At 32.6% G+C, this 18,926-nt stretch overlaps 1 protein-coding gene across 3 annotated transcripts in view; it reads left to right on the top strand.

Annotated features, from left to right (window-relative positions):
* LOC127846745 (A disintegrin and metalloproteinase with thrombospondin motifs 3-like) overlaps window positions 1–9,418 on the top strand; it is a 21,892-nt gene extending 12,474 nt beyond the window's left edge. The window contains exons 12-16 of one of the 3 annotated variants that reach the window (XR_008033639.1): window positions 1–66; window positions 352–418; window positions 1,777–1,866; window positions 2,481–2,565; window positions 8,407–9,418. The exon at window positions 1–66 is cut by the window's left edge and continues 45 nt beyond it. Coding sequence is in view for 1 of the 3 variants with exons in the window: in XM_052378248.1 (XP_052234208.1) it covers window positions 1–66; window positions 352–418; window positions 1,777–1,866; window positions 2,481–2,506 (249 nt within the window). In the remaining 2 variants the exon portion in view is untranslated. Of the gene's footprint in view, window positions 67–351; window positions 419–1,776; window positions 1,867–2,480; window positions 2,633–3,128; window positions 4,023–8,406 lie in introns of those variants that run through there. The other 2 variants (XR_008033638.1, XM_052378248.1) reach the window with 2 other exon arrangements.
* Window positions 9,419–18,926: the final 9,508 nt, after the last annotated feature.

Raw genomic sequence — 18,926 nt, forward strand, 5'->3', positions numbered from 1 at the left:
AAAGATCAATGTACATACATTGCTGCCGCCCGAGGCACACCGTGCGACGAGCCTTCTCTGAACAAGGTGGGATTTAAACTAAGGCGCTCAGAGCTTTGATTTCACCAAACTAAAAACGACGATATTTATTCTTTAAAGAGACTTTTTCACAGTACGTCACACTCATATTTTCATATTCAATTTCAACTTCAAAATTTAAATATTTTTTTAATTATCAAGGAGTACAAGATTAAAACTGCTTTTAAAGTGTAACTAACTTTCACAAAGATAAAACCATTATTGTAGTAGTTCGTAGATTAAGTTCCTGTGTGCTTAATCATTATTTATCTAAATTTATTGATTCTATTTTAGTGGTGCAAAGAGGGAAAGTGTGTCGCTAAAGGGACGTCCGGAACGCCCGGTAACCAAACGCCGATTGGTAAGTTTAGCACTACCGCAAAGCATAAACATGTATGAGAGCTCTACTTGATTCAGCATGTCTATTTGTCCGTTTTGTGGGTTCGGTACCGAGTCCCAGCATATTAAACTGCGCTGCATAATTTTCGAGCTTTTCCCCTTTTTTAGTTCTCCATGCCCGGTCATTTTGAAAGTATCTAATATTTTTTTCTTCAAACTGTACGCATAGATTTATATTAAAATACTTAGTGTAACTATCAAGACATAACAACCCCAACGAACGTTTGATTATTATGAGATGTATTTCCCTTTGTCGATTGTCCTCGATTTGTCTTGTTAATTATCCAGCGGACAACTCAAATATGTTGACTTCAAACTGCCCATACGAATAGATAATTATGCGCGACACAAATGTAGCACTTTTAAGAGAGTTATTGTATTTGTCCGGCGCCTTTTAAGTCTGAAACTTACCGACTTTAAACACGGATACCGTTGTCTTGAAGTGCGCACTGTCCAAAAGTAATAGTATGCTTAATTTCATATGCAGATTTTTTTCCATAAATGAAAGTACCAAATAGTGCTTAGTGGCCCGCGTTCTAAATGCAGACTTAATAATTTGACCCGCGTCATTTGAAAATGGTTCTTATACCATATACCGATTTTATACCATATGCGGCCAGAGTAGCTCCAGACCAGACTGTGCTGCTAAGCTGGACGTATATTTCATAAGACCCACTTTTGCATGACACTAGTCTTCTTTATTTATTTAAGGAGCGTTCCTTCTTCGTAATTCATTGTGCATGTATTACCAAACCTTCATAGCGAATCAAATTGATTTTATACATGTATATATTAATTATTTTTTTTATTGCAGCACTATTTTCCAGAATTACAACTATTGCTGCATTATTGAGAGTTATTACCCCTCATTAGTTACTTAAGTTTTACAAATTATATTACACATAAAAAACTTCATGTTTCTTATTTTGCTTATTTTATAAAACAAAACGGCACGCAGAGGTAGTGGTCATTACAAAACAAGTAAATAGAAACTGTAATGAGCGTTTATACGGTGGTCGTTTAATAAAACAGCACAATAACGCTTAGCAATCAGGATGACCCAGGTTCGATCACAGGTCTGGTAGCGTTCTCAAAATTTCTTCCCCGTACTCATGTACTTGAGACTCCCTCTGTAAAAAGGGGTCTAATGCATGTGCGTAAAGTTGCGTCCCAGATTAGACTTTGATGTCCACACAGGCAAAGCAGTCTTCCTTAAAATGGAAAATACAATTTAAGTTGAAAATGTCGTCCCTGATAAGCCTTAGCGGACTGCACAACATTGTCTGGCACATGCCATAAACGACTCACTTGTATTTCCAGGAAACGGGACCGATAGTGGTGGAGTACAACCCCAACAACCACAACAACCTGAGCAACCTGAACAACCCCAACAACCCGAACAACCAAGTGGTAGGCCGATCTACTTTTGGTTAACTTTGTTTGTTATACGCAAGTAATTATTCAATTTAATAAGGATGTTCTTCGGGAATAACTTCTTTGCAAAATGATTTTAATGAAGTTGTTTGTTTGCGTCAATTATTGTGTTCAGACTCGAGTCAATTGAAAAACAATCTGCAATAAATCATTTTCATGTTAGGCTATTCCATTGAACTTCCGTCCAGATTTAAATGGGATTCATGTGAAACTTTATGGCCAAAAACAAACTTTACAATTAACAAGATGTTCTTATGTATAATGCATTTTTTTAAATATGTAAAGTGTATTATGCCTGTTACTTTCCTCAGCAAATAGTGACATTATGCCAATACAATAGCGTGGCAAACTTCTCTTTAGCAAAGTGATCTAAACAAGATGTTCTGTTTCAAATATATTCTTTGACTTTTTATACTTCGCTTTCGCCATTTCTACATTACTGGCACTGTGTAAACATTGAACAAATGAAGGATTAAATAACAGTATTACAGCATATGCCAATAACTTTGATGGACACTTTTCTATTATGATAAATCCATTTTAAATAATATGAACTTATTATGTGCACATCATATCTTCTCTTTTTTCAGAAAACAATTATGACTACTGGAATTAAACACGAAAACCGGCCTAATGACCACGGAAAATACGGATGTCCTGTAGTTTTATATAATTGTTTGTACCTTCTTTAACATAGACTAACCTTCACATATTTTCTTTCTAATAAAATAAGCAAACTCGATATTATTATAATTAGTTGAAAAGATAATAATTTCACAAAGTGTGAACACTCAAATATCACTTACTAAATTGCTGACATTGAAATCTCGTAAATGAAAATCTTTACATTTTATTTTTATGTGCAACGAAATAATAATAAGTCAGAAAAGCGCCGCATTTTGTTAAATCGCCTTTGTGGCTCTTTCACGTTTGAACAAAACCCATTAATGCCTAGTGGACTCTCCCACCTTTCTAAATTGGATCAATTTATTTCCAAAAGTAGGGGTGTCTGGTATACTTATGTCTATATTTAGAATATTTCTTACAGAAATTTCTTTAAGCAAACAGCGCAGACCCAGATGAGACACCGCATTATGCGGCGTCTCATCTGTGTCTACGCTGTTTGCAATGTCCTTTTTTCAGGACGGTAGGCATAAATGGGTTAATCCGAACATATGTGTCAAACTGCTATTTATAAGAAAATATTCACATTTTAGTTAACTTATACTTATTTTTAGCTCGATTATGTCCAACGCATGCTGTTAAACAGTGAGGACTTGAAGCAATCCAAGCCAAAACACCTTACTTCGTTCTTTTGGAAAGAATGGTTTCCCGAGCGTGACCTTATTGGATAGTTACATGTAAAATGCATACACGATCGTAGAAAAAATAATTTTGTTCGCTCTGCTTTTTATTACCGTAAATCTCTTTTTGAAATCAACAAAAACACCAAAACTTAGTTGTCTGGACTTCGTAATAAAGCATGTGTCATACTTTTATTACACCAACCTATATATTAAGCAAACAACATACAGCTGATCTGGGTCGGACGTCTATCATATGTATACGGCTTTGACGTTATAGATGTACGGTCAAGCTCTACCGTATATGACCGTAAATATTACAGATCATCATTTTGTGTTCCTTTACTAAAATTTGTTAGCAAACAAGCTTTCCGAACCTTTATTTTCACTCAGCTGATTTCGCAGTTTATGACGTGTCTCGTGTAACGTAATTTCTGTGACAAGACAAACAAACTAGACTTAAACAGGCAAAAAACGCAAAAAAAAACGTTTTTACAGTAACCATATAGAGGATATTTGTTCATGTCAGTGTAAAATCGTTTGTTATTTCACGAGTGATCATAGAAATTATATTTTCGCCACGAGTGAAAATATTATTTTTCTATGATCACGAGTCAGTGTAAGATCGTTTGTTATAACGAAATAACAAACGATCTGACACTGACATGAACAAATTTTCTGTTTCTTTTATGCCCCTTTTTTAAGAAAATAATTAACAGCTGATTCCCTTTCGCTGAAAAGTTACCCTTTCTCGGAGTTTCTCCCGTGGCGTGCCTCAAACATTTCAAAACACAAAATGACGTCATAAGTATGACGGAAGGACGTCATTATACCAGCGGAATTTCCAGTTAAAACTATTTTACAATGTAAATAAACGGTGAATTTAAGCATAAAATAAAAAGAAAATATGTTCGATTCGGTGGAATGTTGATTTTTATTCACTCGTGATCATAGAAAATATATATATATTATTTTATTTATGATAATCTAAAAATAGAAAAGGAGTTCCGAAAAGTTGTTCTTTTCATCGGTGAAAATAACAATTTGTCATTTTTCCTGCTGTTATTTCGCTGCAGAAATGTCAAATTTTATCATTAGGTATAAAAGAAACATATATCATTATACTAAAATATTTAATATATGTTAAGTCACATGTTGCTTTATTATGTGTACGTAATAAACAGAAAGATATCAAAATATTTTCCAAAAAAATATTGTCAGGCTGTGACATTTTATTATAGCTTAAAAATGCGAATAAGGGTATATTATTTGAATATGTGTATCAGAAACAAATATTATTCATCGACACAACTATTTTAAAACACGTATATGTAATTTATTTTGCATTACGTTATTTAAGACAAGTTGCACTGTGATAGCATCGATCAAGCCCTCAATGAACCACCATTACTATATGCCAGCATGCGTCACAATTACACAATTCATATATAAGGCTATATCCATCATTATGACTGTGTTTATAACCACGACTGCATACAACAGCATGATAAAAAACAGCACAATGACCAAAACATGATAAAGACTGCAGGTATCTCCATGACTACATATATCACCATTAGTACATATATTACCATGGGATACATACACATTTCAATACTTACAAATCTAACCAACAAATCAATAAACTATAATACATTTAATGAAATACATTTAACGCGCACTGAGACATCATATCTGCGTGTGTTTGTCTCCTAGTATTTCTGAATGTTTACGTACCCCATAGTACCTCAAAGTTAATATTTCTGCTCAAAATTCAAAACCAAAAATGGTTAACAATATAGCAATCAAAATGTAGAAACAATAATGCGGAAAATAAAAGAGCCATCAGTCTGTCTGCGTTTTTCTGGAACAACACTCTTGATATATTATATTATATAATATTACATATAAATGTGCAATAGAATATGTTTTGCATAGATACATAATGAATTTCTCAAGATTGCGTATGAAAATCAATCTTGATTTAGCAAAGCGTGTGCATTAGTGCATAACGTACTATATTGTTTCTAACCCATTCATGCCTAGCGTCCTGAAAAAAGGACATTGCAAACAGCGTAGACCCAGATGAGACGCCGCATGATGCGGCGTCTCATCTGGGTCTGCGCTGTTTGCTTAAAGAAATTTCTGTAAGAAATATTCTAAATATAGAAATAAATATACCAGACACCCCTACTTTTGGAAATAAATTGATCCAATTTAGAAGGATGGGAGAGTCCACTGGGCATAAATGGGTTAATTTGGTCATATCACGCATGTTTACAAAAAGTATCAAGAGTCCTTTCCCTTTTTGGCTGTATGTTTCATACTTACTAATAAACAGACACAGCAAAATGAATTAAAATGGATTTACATAGCAATAGCTTCACTTAACTCACATTATCAGTTGTTTACAGAATGCTCATAATAAATAAGTGTTAGTTTTATTAAAGAACCTTCGCGATAAATCTGATTTTTGGTGCGACTTTGCATTGTTCTTGTATTTGGAATCACATAAAAACAATCAATTAATGGGTATGGTAATATAGACCTGTCTGACATGTTATGAGGTGACATATCACATCAAATATAAAACTAGGTTAAAATGGCAATTACTCATAAAATACTCACGTTTATTTTAAATGCAGCATGCCATTAGAACCTGCGTCGATCAGGGTTTATTCCTGAACTCTGAACATGTATTATACACATATAGTACATGAAGTTGAGAACTCTAAACATTGTATCAAAGCAATATGCATCACTATATTCTACCGAAACGAATGACTAGGTTTAAAACAATGCATGCACACTATTCCCAAACGAATGACTAGGTTTAAAACAATGCATGCACACTATTCCCAAACTGAAATTTCATTTGCTTCATTGATTCATCTTCTCGGTTAAAGACGTAGTAAACCAAGACTGAAAAAATCTTTATTTCTGTAAGTAGGACCAGAAGTACCTTTCCAGGGCAAATACTTAGTGAAATCCACAGGGCGTTTGAATGTTGATTCCTCAAATCAATCACTACACATAAATAAGACAATATTACGATATAAACAGTTCTAATTTATTTATAGGAAACTTATAATGGAGTTTTGCTTTGCTTTCGGGCTTAACCGTTAAATATTTTCACAGGCAAGTGACAACACGTACACTTTTTTCATTAAACCAGTAAACAATGTGATCAATTTCAAGCAATAACACAGTTTTGCTTCTTATTTCAACGGTGTTTTCATTGAAAATCACACTTTGGTAACTATCACAGTCGTGTCATTTTACCGTCGCACTGTCTATCAATAACACGCGTCAACAATTAAAAGACGATTTAGAACACAGGTGGTTAGCGTGTGGCTATGATATTAATTAGTGAAAACATCATTTTGAATGATAAATAATCATATTATAACGAACAATTAACTTTTCTGAAAAAAAATATTTCACTATCAAATATATATATAACAAGGTATGCAACTCAAAATCACCCCATAACGGGGTGCATCGCTTTGAACAGCCATATCTTCATCAATTGTGCAGCGATTTTCACGATCTCGGTCTTATTCAACGCAGAAATGAATTTCCTTTCTGGAAATGTATATGTCTTGCACTATTTTTACAAATGCTGGGTCAACTTTTAAGAAATAACACGATACACAACACGCATGACCCAGTTGACAGTGATCATGTATTCTTTATGAATGAAATCTCCAGTTGTAAAGACACACCTCCGCATTGGACCAATGAAATCACTCGTATGTTTAAAATGTCAGTTAGTTGAAATGTATGTAAACAAAGGTTTCAAACGGCGCTGGACAGTTAGTCTTGATGCAGAATGTAACGACAAGAACGGTAATAATGTTTTTTCATACGTTTTATTGAATTATGGTATCGAACTACATGAACTTTGTAGGGAAGTTGCCCTTTACTCCGTGAAGATTTCAGTCTTAAAGACAGCATGATCACTGTCAACTGGGTCATGCGTGTTGTGTATCGTGTTATTTCTTAAAAGTTGACCCAGCATTTGTAAAAATATTGCAAGACATATACATTTCCAGAAAGGAAATTCATTTCTGCGTTGAATAAGACCGAGATCGTGAAAATCGCTGCACAATTGATGAAGATATGGCTGTTCAAAGTGATGCACCCCGTTATGGGGTGATTTTGAGTTGCATACCTTGTTATATATATATTTGATAGTGAAATATTTTTTTTCAGAAAAGTTAATTTTTCGTTATAATATGATTATTTATCATTCAAAATGATGTTTTCACTAATTAATATCATAGCCACACGCTAACCACCTGTGATTTAGAAGCACATTTCCTTGGTAAATGCTTGTACATTTGGTATGAATTTGTTTATTTATTATCATTTTTAAATTCCTGCGAGTGATTTAAGTATATGTTTATGATTTATGATTTATGGAAATAAAAGCATGGACATTGCACCTCGTGTACATGTCAGTTGCGGATCAGCTGATTGGGGAAAATCTCAAAACAGTTTATTATTGTTTAAATACTGTGTTAGTAATATTTTAAAGCTCTAGCTACCACAAAAGTTTATAATATATATATATATATATATATATATATATATATATATATATATATATATATATATATATATATATATATATATATATATATATATATATATATATATATATATATGAAATGAAGAGTGCCTAGTTTCTCATAAAGTTGATACAATGTTTCATTTGAATTATTTAATTATAATACTATTTTGTGACTTCAATGTCGAGAAATACAGAGAATACGATTGAATTTTGTTTATTTTGTCTGTCTTTCTGCCCTAAAACTTTAACCTTGCTCATAAAATGAAACTTTATGGACCTGGTTCTCCAAACTTTACATGTTCTTGCATCTGATTGAGATCTATTATGCAAACCAGTTATGAGGCATTAGGTCTAAGTCACAAGGTCAAGGCTAACACATGCAGTAAGCATTTGTTGAATGCATCTTGGTTTGTTTGTATGTTTATGTGTTTAGTATTTTTAAAATAAGTTATAACATTTAAATGTATAATAGCGGAGTAATAAAAAACCAGCGGAGTGCTAAAATCTGTACTCTAGAAAAAATTTATGGATTAATAAATGATGGTAATATGTTACTTGTGCTGGAAGGAGATTGGTAATATTTTAAATATTTATCCAATTTTTAATGTGCATTTATGCTGTGATTTTGCATTTCAGATAATTGTCAAGTTGGACGGATGGGTCCTTAAAAGCACGGGTGCTCTGCACAGTCATTGGCAAAGAGGCTGAAGCGGATACTTTTATATATTTTTACATTATTGTGATCCTATTATTGTTAAATGTTGCCATAATATGTTATTTACCAAACATTTAACTTGATATCTAGTATTGTCTTCCATTTCTTTACCATTATTATCCCAGAGGTACTGGTTTATGTTGTTGTTGCTTTTTATACTTTTATTACATTATTTTACATTATTGTGATCATATTATTGTTACATGTTATCATACTATGTTATTTACCAAAAAAGTAACTTGATATCTAGTATTGTTTTCCATTTCTTTAGCAAATTTATTCTAGAGGCACTGGTTTATGTTATACTTTTTATGGATGCTTTTATATATTTTTACATTATTGTGATCCTATTATTAGCAAATGCATTCAAGAGGTACTTGTTTATGTTCAGTTGTCATTTTTATGCCCCCGGATCGAATGATCGGGGCATATTGTGTTTGGCCAGTCTGTCATTCTGTCCCAAAACTTTAACCTTAGTTAAAGTTTTTTGATAACTTTTGCAATATTTAAGACAGAAACTTGATATTTGGCATGTATGTGTATCTCATGGAGCTGCACATTTTGAGTGGTGAAAGGTCAAGGTCATCGTTCAAGGTCAAAGAAGCTAATCCAAGGAAGTAATAAGCTTTAAAGGGCGATAATTATCTGTACCTGCCAAATGAACAAAAAACAAAGCGGCGCAATAGGGGGCATTGTGTTCCTGACAAACACATGTCTTGTTATAAATACATTTATATAAAGTTCTGTATTTTTTAGGACCTTAGTTATAAACATATTTTCTAGTCATACATAAAATGTTCTAGTCATAAGCATATATGTCATATTTTCATACAGTTTGTACATTATTGTGATTCTATTGTTGTTAAATGTTATTATATTATGTTATTTCCCAAGAAGGTATCTTGAGTTTATCAATAAATTGCTTGTATTGAGTATTTGTGCTTGTTTATATAACCAATAATACAGAGGAATCCATTTCAAATCAAAACATAAATACTTTCCAACAGCTTTATTCTCCTGTGTACAGTCATACACCCCATAATGTTTTTAAATTGTCAGACAGTTATTAAACTGAAACAAACGAACCTATCTGATGTTTTATTTAATACATGCATCATTTGTTTTGACAGTCAAAATAATTGTTGACAGTCAAAATAAGTTTTGAGATGATCCCTGACCTACATCTTCCAAATAGTCCGAGTGATCCGAAATTACCGCACTCGATTCAGAACTAGCCGACTTTATGCAAGCGAATAAGTTCAAATTGGCATCAGAAATGTATTGATAAGTATTAATAAATTAATATGGCCTGAAAGATGAAATATTTTGCCTCAACAATCCAAGTTTTTTGAAAGCAATTGCTTTATTTTAAAAATATTTACACCATTATTTACGTTAGTGATCCGGAACTACCCGACCGACTGTACTATGTAGCCTCTTTTAATGATTTCATATAATCTTAGTTTAAGGGCGGACAGACCAAGGATTAACATGCAAAGGGCGATCAGATTCTAGAACCTGTAAGGAATTATGGTGAACGGGTCTGTTGATTAGGGCTCTGTATGTGCTAATAATAGTGACTAAACAAGGCCGTCATTTTCAGAACATACATTTAATCGTCACAAACACACAGACGCTTGATAGGCTAGATGCTACTAATACTAGTGATATTATTTGAGACAATTAAACATGCCTAGAACTTCAGTGACTTGAAGTTATTACAAATGATTTAAAAACATAATTTTCAGTTGCAAACATGCAGCTGCCAAATATTTGTAGACATTGTTTTTGTTCATAGGTCACTGAAACATTATGAATATATATATTAATGCCGAATTTTCTTACTTTCGGTTATACAGGCATGTGTTAGTTCTATCAAAACAAATGAATGTTTTGTCTACAGCCTAACTTCACTAAGACTAATAGTAAGATGACATTTCAAAACAAACAAGTTAATTGCGACTCACCAATTGAAGGTATCAGCAACCTCTTGCCAGGTTTGTTCCTTTTTTTTGCCACCTAGTGTGGCACCTTTAAAGCGACAATATAACTCGTCGTACCGATCATTTATCAGTTGAACCACGAAGGTTTTTTCCGACATAGACCAATGTACCTGAGCAGTTATTGTAGCTAAACTATCATTGCAGCAGACGTCAACAAAAAACAACTTCCGCTTTACCGCTTACGTCCACAAAAAGTCGAAAAAAATCGATGTCGTTAAAACCGATGTTGAACGACATCAATTTTAAATAACTTCGTGAACTCGAACTTTGTCATCGATGTCACTTGACAACGATTTTCAATGTCATGCAAAATCGATTTTCGATGACAGTAAAAAGTTTTGTGAACACGGGGCCTGTGGTGTGCGTTTTGTATTACTTTGTTGTGATACTAATTTACGTTTACATAGCGAAATATGTATGATTATTGAATAATTCTCTAAATGTCTAACATAAATTATATATATTTCTTACAACTGGAAAATGCTGAAAATACTTGTTCTATAGACCAGTCATAGGCTAAGTTAAGCCTATGATCAGTTATGTGTAGCCTATGATCAGTTATGTGTAGCCTTTGATCAGTTATGTGTAGCCTATGATCAGTTATGTGTTATAACTAATATAATAGCATACAGAACAATTAAACGTGTGAACAATGCCCAAGTGCAACCAACTATTGGCAATCAACTGGTAACAAACTGCGACAACATATTACATTTCCATAGATTGATTTCTTAAAATCGATTAAGCGATACGAGCAAGTATATTTACCAATATAATATATAATGTCCATTTTGTATTAATTTTGTACACCACAATTTTGAACGAGAATTTAAATTTAAAGCAACTTGTATAGTTATATTACACGGTGCCTATACCACGTGACTTTTTCGGGTCTGTTTTGGGAGAACAAAGCGCGACCCAGTTAACGTTTTTTAGGATCTCTTTTTTAAAAATTCACCATTTTAATGGGATAAAGTGGAGTTAGTTTAAGGTATCATGATCTTTTTAAATATATAGGTATTTTTTCAGTAAAACGCAACCGCGCGTTTGAACAGTTAGAAAACAAATCGGATCAATGTGGGGACTTCATATTACAAACGCGCGGTTGCAATTTACTGAAAAAAAAATACTCATTTGTCTTAAAAGATCACGATATCTATAGACCACTCTCACGAATGGGCGGGCTCTCCACCTTATCCCATTAAAAATGGTGAAATATTTAAAAAGACATCATTAAAAATGTAAACTGGGTCGCGCTTTATTCTCCCAACACAAATCTTAAAAAGTCACGTGGTATAGGCACCGTGTATTAAAATGGAAATAGTATTTGGTCTATTACAGAGTATTGTCATTTGAGAATCAAAAGAATGGACAAAGTAACGATCGAGTGTATACACTTGAAATTCAATTACAGTTAGAAACATTAAGGCTCTTCAAGCGTTTCATACTCGTGGTTTAGTAAACAATGAGCATTCAGTTTGCCGTCTATATATATATGAGATTAAGGTTAAGAGCACTTCACTCAATTCTAGTTGTATAGAATTGTTATGCTATATATTTTTCCTGGTTTATGTCGGTAGATGCGTGTCATCTTCCTATAAAAAATAAAAAATTTGGTCCGTAAAAAATACGGATATTTTTTTTATGTAAAACAGGTTAAACAAACAACCTTTATTCAACGAGTAAAACCATTTCCCTACTTATATATTATTTAAAGCACGTAGCTCTATAATAATGATAAAATACTAATAACATATTAATATGGTGATTGGACAATACATAAATAGTTAAACATATTTTATATGTTGAACACCACACACATATAACACCGCCTATGTATACTAGATATGTGTGTACCTATTATTGAAATCTCACAGACAGCCACGCACAAACAAATCCATTTTCATGTGATAACAAAATTATGAATGCTTCTCATTCAATACAGGGAATAAATTAGTTGACAAATATATAAATAGTATATTTGAATTACAATTGAAGTGCATTTACACAAAGGCACATTTAATTATACATGTACATATACATTCAGCATTACAAAAACTATATGTATTGTCTTAATTGTATTGGGAAATAAGTTGAATATAACGTAGACGCAAAACAAACTAAAATGGACTGAACGTATTTTATCATCGAAATTGATTTAAAACTGTCCTTGACGAAATCCAATCGAAAGCATAGGCATAACACACTTATTATGATATATAAATAACTGATCAAATAATAAATGCCATAAAAGTCATCATTTTACAACTACGATGTATTAACATGTAAATATTTCTCTTTTTGTCATTAAGTTGGGCAAATTATAAGCTAACTCAAATGCAACACAAATTTGGTGAGTAGTAAAATAGGATGATGTGTTTCAAAAGTTATGTGAAAACGTTCTTTCTTCTGTGACATTACCAAATGTAATTTTGTAAATTATTATTGAACGGATTCGGGTTATCAATTCGTGTGTTCTATCCAGTGAGTTAACCGGTTTGCTTAAACAGACAACTACCGATCCCGCTTTAAATCTATACCGTGATTCATATGAATTTCTATTTTTTTTACTTTTCAACTGATGATACTTAAAGCGAGATTATACGATTTTGTCAAATATTTATGAATTTATATAAAATGTGTAAAAAACTTATAATATATTTTTCAATATAAATTAAAATAAAAGTTAATTAATTAAAAAAACCAACAATAACCGAAGCATTCGTCTTTGTATTAGGATCGGAGTTAGTGTTCGTGTGTCGTATGAATAGATATCGTTGCAGGAATTCAAATAAACCGTTAAACTAAGTTTAGATTCACATCGTACATGTATGGTATACATGCTGGCGAGTTCGGCTGTACAGCCGTTTTCAATTTCAGAATTAAATATCTGGCTTATTTCGCATTTTTCCACACATGTTCTTCTTAACTTTTATACTTATATTTTAATTAATATTGAAATATATATATAATGAGTTTTTTACACATTTTAAATAAATCTCGCTTTAAAAATGTTTGTTTACGATATACATTTGATCAAGTTATTGGCTGTATTAATGTTCATTTAATTGGTTCACAATCTATGTACGTTAGTTCGTAAAAAGTGGAACTTCTGGCTTACATTACATGCATAATAAACTTGCATATATTTGATCATTGTTATACGTGTTGTTTTTTTACTTTGCAAATGTCAGCAATTTATTGGCACATTCTTTTTACAAATATTGTTTTCTATACATGGCAAGAATGCTTTCTATTTGAATATCAAGAATCAATACCAGTTGTATGTGTTCGATGTAAATGGTTTCAGCACTGCAAAATAAGCGGTCGCTTTCCAGCAGGTAGACCTTAAATTTAATTTTACAGAAATAATAATACAAGGTAAGCATTGCGACTGAATATTATTTGTTATTGCTATATTTGAAAAATGCAAACATTAAAAAAAATAGCATGCGTTACATGAAAAGATAACGAATGTTTATATTTCGCGCACGAGTTTTCTGGATCCTGGTTAGAATAGTATTGTCCCTAATATATTTAACCTGCTTAGAGAGGCCTGACTCAGTGGGCAGAAACGTAAAACTTAAACAGCATACATACTTTTCAACTGCTTGCGTGTTTTTTTTTCAAATATCTGTTTAATCAAATTTTATGTAAAAAGTTGTGATTTATTTCAACATATGCACTTAATAATTGTGGTATTAACCTATTTGCATGTCAATACGAACATAATGAATAATGATTGTTTTTTATTAAAGTATATGTTTATACTATTTGAATCCGTAGTAACTGTTTGCATTTGCATACTGCAACAAAACACACGCTTATTTGTAAACGTGCATTATCATTGAAAAACAACGACTGCATTGACAACACGGAAAGGAAATCTGACTGGCCGTGTTAGTCAGAAAGCCAACGGACGTCAAATAGTGATGCAAAACGTATTCAAAGTCAATGTTAAATGGATTGCACTATTTGTCGGAAGAAAATAGTATTGCCTGATGAGTGGTGGACTAATTTTGTCTATTGTTTGATCCAATAATTGAAACAATCGATGACAAGCAAGTCTTCACTATAGAATAAACCCATCGTGTCCAGTGTGTTTGATACATTTAGTGAATAATGACGTTCTAGTAAGTTTAATGACGTCATTTGGTTCATTGAGACTACTAGATCACTGAAAATGAATAATAAAAACAATTTGGTTTCACTTTCTGCAGAATTGTAACTTGCTCTACACACTTTTGCTATACAATTTATTTCGCTTGGTCAGTTGTCTACGCCCGGTCATATAAAAAATGCTAATTTGCTTGACTGCAAACTGTATACATAGAATGATCTATTAACGGAGTGCAAGTTGCAACTGTCAAGAATAATAACAACTACAACAACTTAATTTTTGTAAGACTTATTTCCCTTTGTATATAGTCCTCCTTTTGTCATTTAATTATCCGGCGAACACATCACATACGTCGACTTCACACTGCACGCGCGAAAAAATAGTCCAGTGCTATAAGATATACGCAATAGATCAGTGCTGTAAAAAAATTTAATCAAGCAGTTCACCAGAATTCTGACACTTGTCCGGAGCCTTTTAAGTCTTAAACTTAACTACTTTCAAACTTCTTACATGGAGTCCGTAGTGGTGAATTATGATACTGTATGTCATATGAAGAGTTATTCCGCTTTATGAATGTTATAACTTCATTATTGGATCCGCGTCACTCGAAAATGGGTCTTAAAATATTTACGGACATCGTAGCTCCAGTCTGCGCATTTATTAAGTTATAATTGAGCGACGCTTACTTTGTATGTCGTATAACTCGTTTACACATGAAGCGGGTCATATGTAATACCTTTATTATTTAAGTTTTTTTTTCTTCTTTCGTTATGTTGACTTAAGTTACAAAGATAATCGAATTTTCTTGCGGAGTTATTGCCCCTGTGTATTGCCTTTTTAGTTTGACAAATGATAACACCTACAACAACATGGTTCTTTTCTCTTTAAAAGACTAAGCTTCACGCGGGAGTAACGGTCATCCAAAAAAAGCAAGTTTATAAAAACTATTAAGAGCGTTCTACGTTGAATTAAGTGGCTTACCGCCGCCTAGCGATAAGGGCCCGTATTCACCAACCAATTCTTAGACTGTAGAATAAAGTATAGATTTAGAAACGAGGAAAATGCGTCCAGCATTTGAATGTATATGAACATGTTTCCAATGGTGATTTTGTCCCTAACATAATGCTCTACATGACGAATGATGCCACTAAAAGAAGTGGATGGTAATTTTGACTTTTTTAACAGTGAATCGATATTTGAAATTTCCATTCTCGTCCATAGATCGAAGCATTTTCGGTAAATTCGGGCTCATGATGACCCGGGTTCGATCTGGAAGCGTTGTAATCATACCAAAAATAAACTTGTATTTTTAGGAAAAGGATCTGGGATTGTAAGAAAACAAACCTCAACAACCCAAACAACCCCAACAACCCCAACAACCAAATGGTAGGCCGATCTAAATTGTGTGCTGGTTATTCTCGAGTGATTAAAAACTTTGATAAGGATGATTAATGACAAAAATCTTCAAAATCTATTTGCAACATATCTTTACTTCTGTGAGGGATTCTTCGTGGGAAGTTTCTTTTCCAAGTTGTTTTTCGTACAGAAAGTATGTTCCGCTTCAATTATTTCTTACGGTAAAGTCAATTAAAAAATTGAAATAATTATTTCAATGTTAAGCTATTTTCATGTGATTTGTATTTAGATTTTAATGAGACAATGATGAAGTTTTCAAATAAGCAAGCTCTTCTTCAATAATGTTGAAAATATGTTGATCGTCTTGAAGTGTATTTTGCTTGTTACTTTTTAACTAATATATCAATACCATGTTTTGGTACGTTTCACTACAGCAAAGAGATACGAACATAATGCTCCGTTCTAAATAAGTTCCATTGACTTTTTATGTTTTGAATTTAACATGGCCACATTTTTGGTACAGCTAACAAAGAATTTTAGGATTCAATAACAATAAAACAGTTTTTGTCCATCACTTCGATCGAACAAGTTTTAACATGTGTATAAATCAATTTCATTAATCATATGAACTTTTTACATGCATATAATGTCTTCTCGTTTTATAGAAAACAACTACGACTACTGGAACTTAACGCGAAAACCAGCTTTATGGCGACGGACAAAACGGATTTCATTTTATATAAAAATACATTTTTTGCTATATACTAATATATACATTTTTTTCCTATAAACAAAGCATACCCGATTTTTTTATTATGAGTTCAATAAAAACCAGTTTACCACATCACGCGCAGACGTATTACAGAGCGCCTATAGATGCTTAAGAACATGGCGAACGCACGCATGCACACACAATGAGGCACCAATTATAACCTTAGAAATAAGCAGCATATCTTCCAGGATTAAGTTTTTCTCATGCGATTCGTCAAGGCCAAGCGATACATGAACCAACTATATCACTGCCGCTAGGCCTATACATATGCGACTTTGAATACTTGACTCTCGGTTGCAAGCTACAGAACCAGCTATCATCTCTTTGAGTTGACCTTTCTTTGCGCATCCGAAACCGATCTTATGTATTGCATGCGCCAAACGGTAGAACAACGTTCATTTAACGCAAAGTTTAGTTGACCTCGGGGACCAAGCACAGAACAAATATACAACATATATATATATATATATATATATATATATATATATATATATATATATATATATATATATATTTCTTCTAATTAAAGACTATCAGCAAACTGCTATTTAGTAAAAACAAAACCAAGATTAGATAATAATAATCATCATAAGCATTTTGCAAAAAAAGCTGAAATATAACATACAGAAACATTCACTTATAGACCTCATACATAATCAAAACGTTGAATCAAACTAAATACACATGTAAGACCCAAATAACTTAACTGATCAATACTGTTAATGGTCTGAGCAAGTTTAAAGAACATTGCGCAAATTAATGCGACGTATAGAGTGTTCACAAGCTTTTGTTTTATTTGACCTATTCACCTAGTTTGTGACCCCTAGGACCCAGTATCAGCCGCGATATCATGTTTTTGTTCCTATAGATAGTTCCCGAATCGAACATACATTTATCAGTATTCGTAGGAATTTTTTTGTATTTGGGATATCGGGAACTCGTGGCTGGTCTAAATATCGGTCACGATTTTATAGCGACTGCATGTCACAATTAATAAAATAAATATTTGTTCTTATTTATGTCTTACATATGGGCGCACTCTTAACTGTTTCCATACGTTCAGCAATCGAAACATAAACTTACCTAAAATTGTGCCATCATTATATCCTAATCACACGTATTCTAAATCTACTGGGGTCAGTCAGAACCAGTCCTTCAGAAGAAATGTGGTGTGTTTTTAATGTTGACTATGATAACTTGGTTCACTTACGTTTTGGACCAAATTGTGATCGTTTTGTTCCTTTTTGTATTTTCAACCACAAGATCTATATTGTGATCAATCATTTTGTTATCATAAATCGATTTTATATTTAAATTTGGCATAGGTGTATCGGTTGCACGCGCAAGTTATTCTTGAACCACGAAACATCCTGAGACATGTATGCCCGTATCACGCATAAACATGGAATCTAAAAGATTTTCAATGAATAGAACGAAATTTCTCAACCAGTGTTCAATTGCACGTTGAACAGTAATTGATTGTCACGCTAACGTTTGTCGATACAGAATGGCACCTTAATATATTTAACAATTTTATCAAGCGCTCAAACGAACATCGTGGCAAAAGTATTATGTATGGACTGTGTATTGTTTCAAACGATTATTTGTGATGAATTACAAATTAAGAGATTTTGCCAAACTAAAAATAAGACTGGAAGAGGGCTGAAAAAAGGGGGAGGTTGATCTCTTTCGTAATCATTCGTATGATGGTAAAATATGTACGTTGTAAGTGACTTATTTATACTGCATCAATTTGTTTACATCACTGTATATGAGGTATGCTCTTATGTTAATATAATTTGATGTTCACACTCTATAGGGCTGTCCCTGAAGAGAATAACAGCAGAAAATTATTTTAAAAATACTAAATTTATTTCATGTAGACAATTTTTTGATACGAAACAAGGTCGGTGTTCTTAATTTTTTAAATAAAAAAACAACTTTAAATGATATCACTACAGTCATACGGCAGCACGCAGTTTGTATTAATGCAAGAGGAGTATGTTACGCTATTCCAATTATTTACATATTTTATCAACAAATGTATTATACTTTAATACATTTTAATGAAATAAATATATGCGCGACGTTAATCATACCCGCGCTAGCTTATCAATAATTTCTTAATGAATACCTACCTCAAATGGTTTATATTATTTCAGTCAAAAGTTGTTACAATACTGAAGCAAA

The sequence above is a fragment of the Dreissena polymorpha genome, chromosome 9 (genome assembly GCF_020536995.1).
Source record: "Dreissena polymorpha isolate Duluth1 chromosome 9, UMN_Dpol_1.0, whole genome shotgun sequence".
Lineage (NCBI taxonomy): Eukaryota > Metazoa > Mollusca > Bivalvia > Myida > Dreissenidae > Dreissena > Dreissena polymorpha.